At 45.5% G+C, this 17,209-nt stretch overlaps 1 protein-coding gene across 2 annotated transcripts in view; it reads left to right on the top strand.

Annotated features, from left to right (window-relative positions):
• The window catches only part of RECK (reversion inducing cysteine rich protein with kazal motifs), an 87,411-nt gene extending 82,255 nt beyond the window's left edge, over window positions 1–5,156 (top strand). For both annotated transcript variants that reach the window (XM_019034207.4, XM_055351576.2), the window contains 3 exons: window positions 1,381–1,454; window positions 2,251–2,406; window positions 3,537–5,156. In XM_019034207.4, coding sequence (XP_018889752.2) covers window positions 1,381–1,454; window positions 2,251–2,406; window positions 3,537–3,758 — 452 coding nt within the window. In that variant the 3' untranslated portion in view covers window positions 3,759–5,156. The remainder of the gene's footprint in view (window positions 1–1,380; window positions 1,455–2,250; window positions 2,407–3,536) is intronic.
• The last annotated feature ends 12,053 nt before the right edge of the window (window positions 5,157–17,209 follow it).

Genomic DNA, 17,209 nt, shown 5'->3' with positions numbered 1-17,209 from the left:
ACAAAGTTAACAAATAATTAATTACTAATTAATGAATAATTAAAGTAGTTCTGATGAACACAAACTTTTGAAATTGAGAGAAATAGAAGATAGTTGTTGTCTTAGATTGGCCTTGACATCTAAATTAATTGTTTTAGTTGCATATAATCAGAAAAGTTTTGTTTCATACAGACTGTTTTTACCAATAACAGTTTTTTAAAACAGCTTACCTTACAATCTCACACTCTTAGTCAAACAGAAGTAGCAGAAGAGACTTTATTCCAAGTCTGCACAGAACAGGTTAATCTGGATCTAACAGGTTCATTCCTCCATCCGTTAATTCATCAAATGTTTATTTAGCTTTCACTATGTGCCAGACGCTCCTCTAAGCACTGGGGACACAGCAGTGAGAAAAACAAAGCCCTTTTCCTTCTGGAGACCATGTTCTGAGGGAGATGACAGACCAAACATAAGTTGCCATGCAAATCTGCACTAAACCAGATGGCAGCAAGTACGATGACACGAAATGAAGGGGAATCGGAGGGGCCCAGGGCAGAGAGGCTGCTAATGGATTGGTTAAATCTCTGTCGTGTGAAAATACGGCATAATATTATATTTGATTATGCCATATTCTGTTATGGGTTTTAGCAGTTTAAAATAATTTTTAAAATTAAATTTGAATCGGTCGGGCGTGGTGGCTCACGCCTGTAATCCCAGCACTTTGGGAGGCCGAGGCAGGCGGATCATGAGATCAGGAGATCGAAACCATCCTGGCTAACACAGTGAAACCCTGTCTCTACTAAAAATACAAAAAAATTAGCCGGGCATGGTGGCGGGCACCTGTAGTCCCAGCTACTCGGGAGGCTGAGGCAGGAGAATGGCGTGAACCCGGGAGGCGGAGCTTGCAGTGAGCCGAGATCGCGCCACTGCACTCTAGCCTGGGCGACAGAGCGAGACTCTGTCTCAAAAAAAAAAAAAAAAAAAAAATTAAATTTGAATCAAACACTCATGGAACCCCTGAAACACCAACTCCCTTATTTTGCAGACAGGGAAACAAGGCCTGGCAGAAGCATTTGCCCAGAATCACACAGTGAGTTTTGAGGCAGAGCAGGATCAGGCCCCAGGTCTCTTGAAAAGCCAGCTGTCTCTATGCTATCTGCACCACAGCCTTCTCACTCCAAGGAGTGGTGAAGGATGAAAAGCAGGGGTAGAGGAAGGATTTTGGTAAATGTAGAGATGAGAGGACTCCAGGTTGGTCAAGGAGCTTATATGAAGGTACAGTCTTTGGGAAGGACACTGTAACTCTCCTGCCCAAAATGAAGGGCTGGACATTTCACTAAGGATTTTAAATTCTCTTTGTTTCTAATTCTGAACACACATAAAATGGTTTCTGTTATACAGGTGCTTGTTGCCCATTATGTGCTGGGATGTTAAGAGTTTTATTTGACAAAGAAAAACTGGATACTATTGCTAAGGTAAATTGCTTTATATTCAGATGCTATTGAAATCTTATTGCTAAGCCTCTCAGTAATCCTAGAGAGTAGAATGTGTTGTCCTCATTCATAGATAAAGAAACTAATCTTCAGAAAAGCAACTTTCCCAGGGCCATATAGCCCTTAATCAGTAGGACAAGGGTTTGTACCCAGGCTGGCTGACTCCCAAGCCCATGTTCCTCCCCTCTACACCCTGGCTGTGCACATCACAGTCAGCGTGAGCCTTTCTTAGAAAAGGCCCCTGCTGGCACAGTAAGCATAGGTGGGGCTGCAGGCAGAGCCAGGTAGCCAGAGACTGGTGGGTGCCCAGGTGGTTTTGAGGTCACCTCCCCTCACACCAGTCCCCGTGCCTCCTGAGGGGACCTTCTGGAGCCCTGCCCGTTCCCTGCATAGTTCTGCCCTTTCTCTTTTCTGCACCATCACAGGGCTCCAGAAATGTTGCACCCAACACTTGCCACAACCTAGAGATTTAGCCCCATTTTGATTACAAACACCTGTATTTTTTAAAACCCTGTGACCTCTACCTCAGAACAGTCACTTTTTGCAAAAGTGGTTCTGGTGAAAGTATTTATCTTCACTACAGAGTTTCTCAGTCAGGCAAAACCCCATTGTGATGGACTGGAGATTCAGAATTTGGCCTAGCAAAGCTGCGGTTGGGCCTTCCGCTGAGGGCTGTGTGGTCAAAAGAGCCTCCTCAGCTGGCAGCCCAAAGCAAGGGAGCTTAGGCAGTCATAGGAATTCTTCTTTTTTTCAGGTAATACATGTTTTCTCTTTCCAGGTAACAAATAAAAAGCCAATAACAGTTCTGGAAATACTTCAGAAAATCCGCATGCACGTGTCTGTCCCACAGTGTGATGTGTTTGGATACTTCAGCATTGAATCAGAAATTGTGATCCTGATCATTCCCGTCGATCACTATCCAAAAGCTCTGCAGGTGAGTTCAGCACATGTTGTGAAGCCATCTTGTCACTTTCAAGTTTGGTGCACCTAGGAGGGGGTGGGCACAAACTAGGACCGAGGAAGGATCCGTGGGTGAGGGAATGGAGGCATTTGGGAAGTTCAGCGGGACAGGAGGGAGAAAAGCAAGGCAATCTCTAAAGGACTGAGCACTTTGTCAGTGGCTGAGACCTGGTGCACATTTGACAGTGGGATGCAGAGGCACCAGGGGAGGGGAGGGATTAAGATACTGTGACTGGGAGTGTGCACAGCTGGAAGGGGTCCGAGAAATCACTGTCTCTAATCCACCCATTGTACAGACGAGGCAGCTGATGCCCAAGCCGGGGAAGGAACTGGTGCAGGTCATGCAGTGATAAAGCCAGAATAGACTCCAGTCTCCTGAGAGCTGTGTGCCCACTGTGGAGGAAGATCCCATCAGAGCTGGTCATGTGGGCTCTAGTGTTTCTTCATCAGTCTAGAGACATGTAGAACCCCACTCACGTAGACCCAAGTTTCAACATCAAAGGCAGTGAGGGCTCAAGGGAAGGGAACGAAGGCAAGCAGTCTGTGAATCACTAGGAAGTTCATCTCGTCCAGTTGTTTTCCTTTTCATGTTTCAATGGACATTAAAATTGTATTCTGTGTGACCTTAACTAACCATGTAAGGATAAAGTCTAAATGTGGGTAAGAGGTGTGGGTAACAGGTGTGGAAAAATGAAGACAGTTGATTGATTAGGGCAGTGGCATTGTGGATTATTTCTTGTCTTTCTCTTTTCTTCTTTTCTTTTCTTTGAGATGGGATCTTGCTACATTGCCCAAGCTGTTCTCGAACTCCTGGGCTCGAGCTACCCTCCCACCTTGGCCTCCCAGAGTGCTAGGATTACAGGCATGAGCCACAACACATGGCCAATTATTTCTTTTCTGGTTTGATTTCCATTAATGCTGCTATATTTATGTAATAAACTAAAACTATAATAAAACGTTACTTTGGATAAGAACAGAAGGACAAAGAGAAAGTAAATGCCCTCTGAGGCCACGCTACTTTTAGGATATATGTGGAATTTGTCTGGCTTGATGTTGAAAACGTTCTGTGGTTTTATATTAAGGGAACCTTGTTTCTCCTCACAGATTGAAGCCTGCAATAAAGAAGCAGAGAAGATTGAGTCCCTTATCAACTCTGACAGCCCGACTTTGGCGTCCCATGTCCCTCTCTCTGCCCTCATCATTTCCCAGGTACAGGTCTCCAGCAGTGTGCCATCGGCCGGCGTCAGGGCCAGGCCTTCTTGCCACTCCTTCCTCCTTCCCCTCGGCTTGGGCCTTGCCTTGCACTTGCTCTGGACATATAACTGACTGCCTACGGAAAGTGCAGAATGCTCCTCCACCTCACTCTCCTGCCTTGAAAAAGACATTCAGGACTGCTGGTTTGTAGTTGAATAGTGGCCAAGGAAAGGCACATGTCACCTCTATTCACCACACAGTATTTTTTTTTTAATCCGCCAACATTAGTAGGATTTTTGTTTTGTTTTTACAAATGTTAAAATGTGTTGTTCCAAATACTAATGAAAACAGAATGTCTCTTCCTGGTAGACCACTGCCATATGATTTACATTTCCTCACCATAAGGGTCCCCCACTCTAAACCAAATTTATCGCTGGGAAATGAGATGACCACTTTTTAGAAAGATAATTCACTTTACTATCAGGTTCACAAACTTCATTTCAGAGTTCTTTTTGAAGTATTTAAGGTTCCCGTTGCATTTGTTTTGTTTACAGATAATTACCTACTCTGGCTAGAAGCTAGGGGTCCCAGTGAAGAGCCACTGCCATTAGAGAATATGAAACATAGATAAAGCATCTTTGAAATTATTATGTAAATTATCAGGCAAATTTGCATTAAATTACAGAAATTTAATTCAGAACCCCAACTACGGTGTTATGCAAAAGCAAGCTGATTAAATGACACTCATATAATTATATGTTGTAAGCGACAGGCTCACTGGTCACGGATTTGTGTCTGTGACTTTTGTGAAAGGGAGAAGTGACATTGCATCAAAGCATCTTGCATTATGCAATTTTTATATTAACCAGATATATATTCATTGGTATTCATCCGAGTTAAATGTAGAGTTTTTAAACATCAATCTTTAAACCAATTGCTGCTACTTATATAATTGCCAAAAAGTGAAATAATGTGTAGTTCATGTAAATAATACATTTCTATTTTATTATGAAGAAGGTGAATAGCCATATTTGTAAAATGACAATCATGTGTGTTAACCCAGTGCTTTCCGTTCGTGAAAACACATTTGCTTTTTGTGATATGCACAATGTAGATAAGTGTTCTGTCTGACTTTCTTTTTTGATATAGAAGTATAAAGAATTGTGGTTTATATATTTAAAAGTGTCAAGCTGAGTATTAAAATGTATGCATGTTGTCTAAGAAATTGAATACTTTGAATGTGTTTCACAGTTTGAAATAAGCTATTTGATGTAATACTTCTTGTGTATATGCACATGAACTTAGATTTTACATGAAGTATTTTTTCAGTATTACATGTACCCTCTGAAATACATAGGGATATGCGTATTATACCAAAATGTTGCTGAAAAATGGGCACTTAAAGCTTTCAGAATATGTCAGTGCTGACGTAGCATGCTTGTTGCAATTGCCTTTTTTCTGTATAAATGTCTTTAATGCAATATACTGGAAAGCTTTTCTATTTTAATAAAAATAATTTTTATATGATCATGCATGCTTCTAAGCAATGTTGACATTCAAAAAGGAAACCACTGATCACCCTTAGGTGAGCTGTGTCCTTTGCTCTGGGATAAGAAGTCATGGAAATTAGCCGGGTATGGTGGCACATGTCTGTGGTCCCATCTACTCGGGAGGCTGAGGCTGGAGAATCGCTTGAACCTGGGAGGTGGAGGTTACAGTGAGCTGAGATCGCACCACTGTACCCCAACCTGTCTCATACCTGAGACAGAGTGAGACCCTGTCTCAAAAAAAAAAAAAAAAAGAAGTCATGGAGTGCTATTATCCCAAGCCAAGGGCCCTGGGAGAACAGGCCAGCTAGGACACCGTTGGTCAGACCAGAGGGCAGGCAGTGACAGAGAGTCAAATACAAAGACCCCAGCTTTCAGCCTTAAGGATAGAGAGAGCTTCAGGCCTTCCAAGACTGCGTACTAGGCAGTTCTCCCCACTGTGCTGGTCCTGATGTTCCAGTTCCAGGGTATACCTGGGGCAGGGAGACCATGGGAACATGGAGATGGAGGGCTGCTGATGGGACCAGAGAAGTGGTACCAGTCAGCTTAGGCTAAGTCCCCAAAACTGCAGTGGCTTACAACAGAGGCTTCTATTTTGTTCCCTTCACATGTCCATTGTGGGTCAGCTGCCACACCTGATACTATCTTCCCTCCAGACCCATTCCAGCGTCCTCACAAAGGGGAGAAAAGAGACATAGAGGACCACAAGCTGGCCCTGAAGTCTCTGCTTGGAAGTGATGCTGTCATTTCTTTCTATGTTTTACTAACCAAAGCAAGTCACATGGCCACTCCAGAGTTCAAAGGGTGGGGACATACAGTCCTCCCATGGTGTTTTGTGTGTGTTGGGGGAGGGACAGTAAGTATTTTGAATAACACAGTCTACCATAGACATCTTTTCTCATCAGGCTAGGACAATAGCCAGGACTGACAAGATTTTTTATTAGAGAAGTAGATGTTCCCAGCCTGGTCAACATAGCAAGAACCCATCTCAAAAAAAATGCAAGGCATTTAATAGGACAGGTTGGAGAAGGTGATCAAATGGTACAGGCAACCTGCCATGGGAGGTGTGAGCTGGGGGAGGGAGCATCTAACAAGGGGGAAGACGCAAGCCCTCGAAAAGAGGGTTGGTTTGCACCAGGCCTGGAAGAAACCAGGAGACTTTGCCAGATGGCTTTGAGAAAGGCATTCTAAGTAGGAGGTACAGCTTGAGCAAAGGTGCAGAAACGACAGAGTCCAGGTCCATTCCAGGGGTAGAACAGCAGGGCTGACATGTTGTGAGGGGCGTGGTGTGGGGAAGTATAAGGCAGATCCGATGTGCCCAGCTTGAATGCCAGGCCACAGTGGCATCCTAAGCCTCTGCCCTTGCCCTTCCAGCTACACTGACCAGCCTGGATAGCTCTAGCCTGCAAAGGATTGTGTGCCCAAAACTTCAGTGCCACGAGACCTTCAAGACCATCCACTGATCTTGTTACTAGGCAGTGCTTCCCTCCGTCCTGTGAGCACCCTGGACTCTCCTGAGGAAATAATAACTGAGCAGGCTGGGGGCCAGGGTTCCCTTAGGCCTGGTCCCCACCCTTAGAGTTCAGCCAGGGTCTCTTTCAGCTCCACTGTGGGAGGAAACTTAAACCCACCAGGAACACTGATCGTCACTGAAGAAACTGCACTTTCCTTCATTTGATTCAATGCTTCTCTTTCAGCCTTGGGCTGATGGGAGTCAGGCCCACACACTCCCACAGAGGGTGCTCTAATTCTCAGAGGGACAGGAGGCCCCGCTGCAGGGGCCTTTCCTTCCCTGCCTCCCAGCTGCAGAAGAGGCTTGAGTTGTGCACTTTGCAAGCTGAGGGAAAGTGAAGGCAGAGGGGTCATTCCCAGGGATGAGCCAGTCCTTCCAGCAGTCCAGCAATCTTGGGGCTGGAGGGCAGATTTCCACGGTGCACACAGAGGGAAACCAAGAGTACAGGGACCAAGCTGTGGTCACACAGGGAGTCAGGGTGAAGCCACGGCCAGAGGCCAGGTCCAGGCTTTCCCTGGCACAAGGCAGCCAGGCAGGATTTGTACTTCTCAGAAATGGAACTGGCCATAAAGGAGGTTGCCATGAAGGTAGATGCCAGAAGGTGAGCAGAGTGAAACAGTTCCAAGGCCAGGTGAGCCTGGGTGGGTCTGAGCAAACAGGTCCAAGGAGCATCAGGAATCATAAAAGTAACTGACACAGCTCGCCAGCTCACTTTTTAGGGCAGTTTAGGGAGTGCTTTTCACCATGTTGTCTCCCGGCCCAAAGCAAAACGCCTCACATAGAGAGCAAATGCCAAGTCTAAGGTTGAGTTTCATTCCAGAGCCCAGCCTCAGGGCATTAGGCTGATGGTGGAGAGGGTAGGGAAGGAAGCCTCACAGGGTGAACACTCTGTCCCCTGGCTCCACCCACTTTTCCATTATTCCAAAATGAAGTTCACTGTATTGTTTTTTCCTTGTAAAAGTTACGTGTGCACCTTCCCCCAAGTACTTGGAAATATAAACAAAGGAAAAAAAATCCCATACCTTCCTCTCCCTGCCTCTACAAATAAGTGCAGAATCCTTCTAGAGCCTTCTCTGTACGTATCTATCTCTCTATGTAATCAGGGCAAGGTACCTCCTCTGTCTGCAATGGGGAGGAGGTGGTTACCTCACTGCCCTGTGTGGGGAAATTGAGGGAAATGGTTTCATATTTGGGATGTTGTCTACTGGGCGGTACTTCCTTGCCTAAAGGTTCATAGGTGGAAGCCCTATCTTGGCCAGAACCCACCAGGTAATCAGGGGGTGGGTCTTTTCCTAAAGACCACCTCCTCTGTCTTCTCCAGACCAATCTCCCACTGAACTCTACTGCAAATGCAACCAGTTGCTTTGCCAAACAGAAGTGTAACCACTTAGGCCGGGCGCGATGGCTCATGCGTGTAATCCCAGCACTTTGGGAAGCTGAGGCAGGTAGATCACTTGAGCTCAGGGGTTCGAGACAAGCCTAGGCACCATGGCAAAACCCCATCTCTAGAAAAAATACAAAGGCGTGGTGGCATGTCCCTGTGGTCCTAGCTACTTGGGAGGCCGAGGTGGGAGAATGGTTTGAGCCTGGGTGGTTGAGGCTGCAGTGAGCCAAGATCATGCCACTGCACTCCCGCCTGGGCAACTGAGTGAGACCCTGTCTCATCCAAAAAAAAAAAAAGAAGAAGAAGAAGGCTAACCATTTATGTTGGTCAGGGTCCTAGCAGGAAAACGAATGGTCCACCCAAATTAGGATTAATTGGAGGAAAGTTTAATAAAGGGGCTATTTATAAAGGTGTGGGCAGGATGTAGGGAAACCACAAGGCATAGTACAACACGCCGGGCCTCAAAGTGGAGCTGTTAGCACCTCTAACCCCTAAGCCTAACGGAGAAGCCATTGCTTCTCTCTCTTGGGTCTCCTCTCACAGCTCCCACTGGGAACCCAGTTGAAAACCCAAGGACCAGGCAGCCTGTGCTGGTAGTCATACAGGTCAGCCTTCTGGGGCAGAGATCAGGGCAGAGAGTGGAAATAAGGAAGGAAGTGGAGCAAAAAGAAGATACCCAGCACAGCAGGCCAGGGTGACACCAAGAAGAGCACTCAGTCGGTTGCACCACTCATTTTGGAGAAAGGGCTCTCGGCTTAACCCTTTGGACCATGTTCTGCTGAATGCTCCTTCCTGACCTTGCTCAGCCTCCTCAATTCCTCTCTGTCTTCCTCTCACAGCCCTTTATCAAGCCCACATTTGCCAGTGCCTCCACCCAGCTCCCTAAGAATTCCTCAGCCCTCTGCAACCCAAGAAAGCAGTCCAGGCCCCATGCCCCTTCTTGTCCCCCTTCTTGCTGGCACTCTTCTGACCAAAAGCCTAGAGCAGAACTGCAGTGCACTAGTGCAGGCTATTGCAGAAACTTCCTTCTGCCCGGGATTTGCTGGCTCTGAAGTGGAGGGCTGGGCTCTGGCCCCAAAAGGAGGGGAGTAGGGGGAAGGTGGATGCCTGGATCCGGCTCACCTTCATCATCAGGAAGCTGCCCCACAGCAGGCACGCATCCTCATGGCGAGTATTCATGTTCTTCCTACAATGGCCCAGTCTGGCCACGTATGAGCAGAGCAGAGAGTCCTCATGATAAAACGGATTTGGTCGTGTGTTTGTGAAATAAGCCCATATTGGGTGATTTTGAAACTCGTTGTTGTGGTTGCTATTGTAAATGTTTCCCCCATGACATAGTCCAACTGGTTATTGATACTATGTAATAAAGCAATTGATTTTTTAAAATTTTTTGGACCCCCTGGCTGTCATTTTAAATTTCATATTACTTTATTGGATTTTCTGAGGTTTTTCCAGGGAGAAGCCATAATGAAAACTTTGCTCTTTCTTTTTCAAAGAGATAAGATACCTCTTATTTCTTCTTGTTGCTCTAGTATTGGCTAGAACTCCCAGAACAATATTGAATAGCAGTGGGGACTGCAAGAAACCTTGTTGTGTTTTGGATTTTAATGGGGATGTCTCCATTGTTTTATTGTGAAGCATGACATGTTTGCTTTAAGCGTAACATGTTTTACTGTTAGTTTCAAGGGACTTTTTATTCTGCTATGGAAAAATAAGAGTTTTTTTAAACTCAGTAATAAATACTCAATTGTATCAAATATATTCCAGCATCCATTTACAGTATATTTTTTCTTTGACTTATTAATATTGTGAATATATTTCTTTTTTTTTCTTCTCCCCGAGACAGTCTTACTCTGTCATCCCGGCTGGAGTGCAGCGGTGCAATCACGGCTTACTGCAACCTCCAACTCCTGGGCTTAAGCAATCCTCCTGCTTCAGCTTTCCAAGTAGCTGGGACTATCAGCACATGCCACTATGCCCAGCTAGTTTTTATTTTATTTCATTTATTTTTGAGACGTCGTCTCTCTCTGCCGCCCAGGCTGGAGTGCAGTGGACGTGATCTCGGCTCACTGTAACCTTCCGCCTTCCGGGTTCAAGTGATTCTCCTGCCTCAGGCTCCCGAATAGCTGGGACTACAGGGGCTTGCTACCACGCCCGGCTAATTTTTTGTATTTTTGTTTTTGCGGGTGTTTTGTTTCGTTGTGTTGTGTTTTTGAGACAGAGTTTTACTCTTGTTGTCCAGGCTGGGTACAATGGCGCGATCTCGGCTCACTGCAAGCTCCGCCTCCTGGGTTCAAGCGATTCTTCTGACTCAGCCTCCCGAGTAGCTGGGACTTAGAGGCGCATGCCACCATGCCCAGCTATTTTTTGCATTTTTAGTAGAGGCGGGGTTTCCCCATATTGGCCAGGTTGGTTCCTCTTCTTAAATATTAATAATTTGTATTTTCTTAGGAAATTGCCCAATTAAGGAAAATTATTAGTGAACAGTTGTCTATATGTTTTTTCTGAACACTTCTAAAAAAAGATTACATCCCCTTTTTATTACTAATGTGGTACATTTGAGTTTTCTCTTCTTTTAGACTTTTTTATTCATTTGATTTTGTAGTGAAAAATCTATTTGATATGTCTTCCAGCTCTAGGTTATATTTTTCAATCTTGCTCTTTATCTGTTTTCTACTATATAATTTTTTGTTTTTATCTACATTAACTGCTTTAGTCAATTTTAAACATCTTATAGCAATCTTATTATAGAAACATTTTCCTGTATTTGCTTATATTTATGTATTCTTCTGTCCATCCATTTTACCTTTTACGTGTTTCAAAGTTGAATCCATTTAATTTTTTATGGATTCCAAAGTAAGTTGCAAACATCAATACATTTTACCCTGAAACACTTCCGCATTCATTCACTATTTCTTTATGTTTCTTTCCTTTCACTTATTTTTTGTTGTCTAGCTCCTTTAGTTCAGTGCTTTACTTTTCTCTTTTTAAATAAGTAATATAATAATATTTAAGATTTACTAACTGGCTGGGCATGGCGGCTCACACCTGTAATCCCAGCATTTTGGGAGGCTGAGGCAGGTGGATCACCTGAGGTCAGGAGTTCAAGACCAGCCTGGCCAACATGGTGAAACCCTGTCTCTACTAAATATACAAAAACTAGCCAAGCATGGTGGCGCATGCCTGTAAGGTCTGTAATCCCAGCTACTCGAGAGACTGAGGCAGGAGAATCACTTGAACCTGGGAGGCGGAGGTTGTAGTGAGTCGAGACTGTGCCACTGCACTCCAGCCTGGGCAACAGAGAAAGACTCCATCTCAAAAAAAAATAAAATAAAATAACTAACCATCTCTCATGTTTCAGGCCAGTTTAGGGAAATTTTTAAATCAGACATCAGGGGAGAATCTTCTCCCTCCAGACCCCAAATTAGGTAATACACTATTTTTATAAGTCAATGCATGTAAGATTCAGAATTCTAAGAAAAAGATGTCAATAAGAAAAGACTTTTTGGCTGGGCCCAGTGGTTCATGCTTGTAATCCCAGCACTTTGGGAGGCCGAGACAGGTAGATCACCTGAGGTCAGGAATTTGAGACCAGCTTGACCAATATGATGAAACCCCGTTTCTACGAAAAATACAAAAATTAGCCTGGGATGGTGGCAAGCACCTGTAATCCCAGCTACCTAGGAGGCTGAGACAGGAGAATAGCTTGAACCAGGTAGGCGGAGGTTGCAGTGAACCAAAATCATGCCACCACACTCCAGCCTGGGCAACAAAGCAAGACTCCATCTCAAATTAAAAAAAAAAAAAAAGAGAGAGAGAGACTTAATTTTTTTTTTTTTTTTTAAAGACAGGGTCTCACTCCATTACCCAGGCTGGAGTACAGTAGCATGATCAGAATTCACTGCAGCCTTGAGCTCCTGGGCTCAAGCCATCCTCCCACTTCAGCCTCCTGAGTAGCAGGGACTACAGGTGTGTGCACCACACCCAGCTATTTATTTTTAATTTTTTGTAGAGATAGGGTCTTGCCATGTTGTCCAGGCTGCTCTTGAACTCCTGGCCCCAAGCTATCCTCCCACCTTGGACTCCTATGGCACTGGGATTACAGGCATGAGCCATCCTGCCTGGCCAATAAGAAGGAGTTTTTCATTAAAATCCCTTTATTTTCAAGTCAAGGAAGTATTAAGTTATAAGAAGTTACTGTCTGTACTTTTTTTCTCAGTCCTTTGATGGTGAATCTTTCCTTACAGGTTTCAACCCTCTGGGCACAGAATCAAATATTCCCCTCTTAGGAAGGGTATACAAGGCCGGGTGCAGTGGCTCATGCCTATAATCCCAGCACTTTGGGAGGCCGAGGAGGGCAGATCATGAGGTCAGGAGTTTGAGACCAGCCTGGCCAACATGGTGAAACTCTGTCTCTACTAAAAATACAAAAATCAGCCGGGCATGGTGGCGCGTGCCTGTAATTCCAGCTACTCGGGAGGCTGAGCCAGGAGAATTTCTTGAACCCAGGAGGCAGAGGCTGCAGTGAGCCGAGATCATACCACTGCAGTTCAGCCTGGGCAACAGAGCAAGACTCCATCTCAAAAAAAGAAAAACAAAAACAAAAGCAGAGCAAGATATTTTGAGCCCAGGTCTAACTCACAACCGATGTTCATATTTCTCATGCTGTATACTTTCCTCTAAGTACATCTTTGGCTGCATCCCATGTATTTTCTAACCACAATAATAAAGAAAGCATAACAGGATAAAATAAGGAGACTTTCTGCCAGTTTTCTTTCCCCCACTTTTCTAGTTGTCATGGCCTTTCACCCACTGGCTATTACAGTGAATTTTTTATTCCAAAAACCTCTGCCAATCAAGAGCCAAAGACTGGAGGGCCTAAAGCATAGTTTGTTTCATAAACCAGTTTGGGGAATAATTCATAATGATGTAAGAGCTTAGACACTGAGAAGGGGCTGAGTCATGGGGTGCAGCATGTTCTGGGAAAACAGATTTAGGACAGAAACAAAATTTCTCCTTTTAAGAATGGAGATATGATTGACATTCGCTGGTTTTTGGCTTTTCAGCATGTGGTAGAGTCTCCATTTGAATGTAAAAGACCTTTTCTAACTCTGGCAGCTTGTGGGGTTCGGAGAGGGGGTGGGAAATTTCCTTGGTTCTCTTTATTTATTTATTTTATTAATTTTTTTGAGACAGAGTCTCGCTCTGTTGCCCAGGCTGGAGTGCGGTGGCACAATCTCGGCTCACTGCAACCTCCACCTCCTGGGTTCAAGCGATTCTCGTGCCTCAGCCTCCTGAGTAGCTGAGACTACAGTCTCGCACCACCACGCCCGGCTAATTTTTTGTATTTTTAGTCGAGACGGGGTTTCACCATGTTGGCCAGGCTGGTCTTGAACTCCTGACCTCAGGTGATCTGCCCACCTCAGCTTCCCAAGGTGTTGGGATTACAGGCGTGAGCCACCGCGCCTAGCACTCTGTTCTCTTTCTGGATGCTTGTGTGAAGGCTTGTGACTCAGGCTCGGCCAGATGGATGCACCTGTCCAAGCACCCGAGTCTAAAGGAAACTCAAAGGTGTGGAGAGGAGCCCAGAAAGATTATGAATTTATCCCAAAGAAACTGAAGTAGATGTGAGTTTCCTTGAGTGTGTTAAGTTTAAGTTTTCTATCAGCAGCAGAATTTGAGCTTGCCCTAAATAGAGAAACAAAGTTACTTTTTACAATCAAAATTGTGACTGTGAAATATTACACACATGAAAATGAGTGATATTTAAAGACCGCTTTTAAAATGCATCTCAATCTTAAAAAAAAAAAAAATCCTCTAAGCCAGGTGCAGTGGCACTCACCTGTAATCCCAGCTACTTGGGAGGCAGAGGCAGGACAATCATCTGAGCCCAGGAATTCAAGGCTGCAGTGAGCTACTGCACTCCAGCCTGGGCACCATAGCAAGACACCATCGCTAAAAAAATTATCTAAGATAAGTATTATTATCTTCATTTTACAGATGAGAAAACAGACATGGAGAAACCCGAGTACCCAAACCAGAGCCACAGTCTCTGTGGGCAGCAGAGCTAGAAACTGAACTTGGCCCACAGGACTTCAAACCCATGTTCCACACTCTTAACAATTACCAAGTTTTTGTTGTTGTTGTTTTTTGTTTTTTTTTTTTTTAGACAGGGGCTTGCTCTGTTGCCCAGGCTAAAGTACAGTGGCACAATCATAGCTCACTACAGCCTCGACCTCCCAGGATCAAATGATTCTCCCATCTCAGCCTCCTGAGGAACTGGTACCACAGGCATGTGCCACCACACCTGGCTAATTTTTGTAATTTTTTTTTTTTAATTTTGTGAGACACAGGGTCCCTCTATATCGTCCAGGCTCATCTCAAACTCCTGTTCTCAAGCGATTCACCTGCCCTGGCTTCCCAAAGTGCTAGGATTACAGGTGTGAGCCACCACGCCCAGCCTGCAGAGTATTCAGATTGTCATTTATATCTGAACGTGTTTTGATTTTGCCTTTCAGTGCTGTAAGAGGGATTTTTTTTATTTTCTAGATGATTCAAAAATTTTTAGCCAATCTTTTGTTATTTAGTTTTAGTTTTATTACGTTGTGCTCAGAAAATGTGACTGAATTTTTTCTACTTTCAGGAATTTATTACAGCTTAGTTTAAGACCTAACATTTGGTCAATTTTTGTATTTATTCCATACAAATTTGAAAGTAATGTTATCGGGCCGGGCGTGTTGGCTCACGCCTGTAAACCCAGCATTTTGGGAGGCCAAGGCAGGTGGATCACCTGAGATCGGGAGTTTGAGACCAGCCTGGCCAACACGGAGAAATCCCGTTTCTACTAAAAACACAAAAATTAGCTGGACATGGTGGCACATGCCTGTAATCCCAGCTACTGGGGTCAAGGGGAGGGCACTGAGGCAGGAGAATTGCTTGAACCTGGGAGGTGGAGGTTGCAGTGAGCCAAGATCAAGACACTGTACTCCAGCCTGGGCAACAGAGGGAGACTCCATCTCGAAAAGAAAAAAGAAAATAATGTTATCAAGTATGAATGGTATTAATACAAATTAAAAGGCAGATATTGTCAGACAGGATTAAAAAAAAAGACCTAACTGCATCTTGTCAACTATAAGATGTCTATTTTAAATATAAAGAAACAGGTTAAAAGTTAAAAGATGGAGTAGTGGTGGCTGGGCGGGGTGGCTCACACCTCTAATCCCAACACTTTGGGAGGCCAACGTGGGTAGATCACTTGAGTTCAAGGCCAGCCTGGCCAATATGGTGAAACCCCGTCTCTACTAAAAATACAAAAAATTAGCTGGGCGTGGCGGCACATGCCTGTAATCCCAGCTACTTGGGAGGCTGAGGCAGGAGAATTGCTTGAACCCAGAAGGTGGAGGTTGCAGTGATCTGAGATCGCACCACTGCACCCCAGCCTATGAGACAGAGCGAGACTGTCTCAAAACACACACACACACACACACACATACACACACACACACACACACACAAACAAAAAGACAATACATTGGGTCAATCACTCTTCTTTGCGTCTGACCTTTGTGGCCATTTGTCTCTTGTGTCTGATGCCTGGACAGCGACTCCCTCTCCAACTAGCCCACGGCCCTTGGTCGGGGTTGACTTTGGCACTGCCCTAACACCCTCCATTCAGCACACTGTTCCTTCATGTGCCTGCTGCTAAGGTTATGAATTTCTATGTTAGGAAATGCATCCACTCTCAGCCCCTCTCGCCTCCAGTCCTCAGACCTCAAGGTGTCAGTGAAACGTGGTGGTCCCAGATGGGCTTCCCTCTGCGTGCAGTGAGCAGCCCGCTGAGCCTCACTGTCTCCACCCACGGCCTTAAAGTTTTTGTTATGTGAAATACAGCCTTCTAGAGATTCTAGGGGCAACATGGAATTCTTCCTACTGTGTTTATTTGATTATTTCAATAGGCATTTGTTGACAAAATGGGAGAGGGAATTGAATAGAGGGGGTTAGATCCCCACCTAGCACCAGGAGTCCCTTTTGTTTGTTTATAGAGATGGGGGGGTGTCTCACTATATTGCCTCAGGCTGGTCTTGAACTCCTGGGCTCAAGAATCCTCCCACCTCCGCCTCCTGAAGTGCTGGGATTACAGGCGTGAGCCACCGCACCCAGCCCCAGGAGTCCCTTTTGAATCAGGGTTGGGCACCAACTTGACCCATACTGAATACTTTAGGTGACTGTAACACAATGGTAAAAATTTGCATATATAAACAGATGTAAACATAGAAACAGTAAAAATATGGTATCATAATCTCTTGGGACTACCACAGTATATGTGGTCTGGCATTGACTGAAATGTCATTACTCATGACGGTACTAAAATACAGTAGGTGTATTTGCCTGACATGGGGAAAGGAATAGAGAGCACAGTGCCCAGCCATTGCCCTGCGAGACATTCGTAAGCCGTTGGTATTACAAATTCTAGCCTTATCATCAGTGGGTCAGCTCACTTCAGTGCCCATTCATTGAAAAGCCTTAAAATTCGCTTCCTTCATTTGGGGTGTACTGAGCCCCTTCCCCAGAAAGGAGCGCTTGCGGGAAGTCTGGCACAGGTGACTAGGGCTGTGCGGTCAAGTAAGTGCACTTCTCCCACGGGGCAGGGGCCATGGGTGGGACCACATCTCCCCAGTACCTGGTGTGTGCTGCCCCCAGGGTCAGGGCACCTGGCAGTTGGAAAGACCGGCCGACCCCGAGGTATGGGCAGCACTGGAATGGTGGCTCCAGGGCCAGCACTCCCGGAGGAGGGACCGCCTGAGGAAAGGCAGGGAGGTGGGAAATCCCAGAACATGTTTGGGGAATGACAAGACATCTAGTTTGACTGGAGTGTGGGGAAAAGATGGGGCGTTGGGGAGACAGGTCTGGGGCCAGACTGCAGGGGTGGGAATTGGCTTGGTCTGGGAGGCAATGAGGGGCGAGTGGACGGGTCAGAGGCGGCGGCGCTTCCACCCCGACTGGCAGTAGAGGGCGTGTCCTGGGAGAGGAGCGTCCCCCTCCCCGGACCAGCCGCCCTCCGGAGCCCAGAGTCACCGGAGATGGGGGCACACCCCGGGGCTGCGTGTGTCGTGTCAGGCCGCGGCAGGGAGAGGCCGTC

Source organism: Gorilla gorilla, chromosome 13 (assembly GCF_029281585.2).
Source record: "Gorilla gorilla gorilla isolate KB3781 chromosome 13, NHGRI_mGorGor1-v2.1_pri, whole genome shotgun sequence".
Lineage (NCBI taxonomy): Eukaryota > Metazoa > Chordata > Mammalia > Primates > Hominidae > Gorilla > Gorilla gorilla.
The sequence above is the reverse complement of the archived record's forward strand: the minus strand, read 5'-3'. Positions and strand labels throughout refer to the sequence as shown.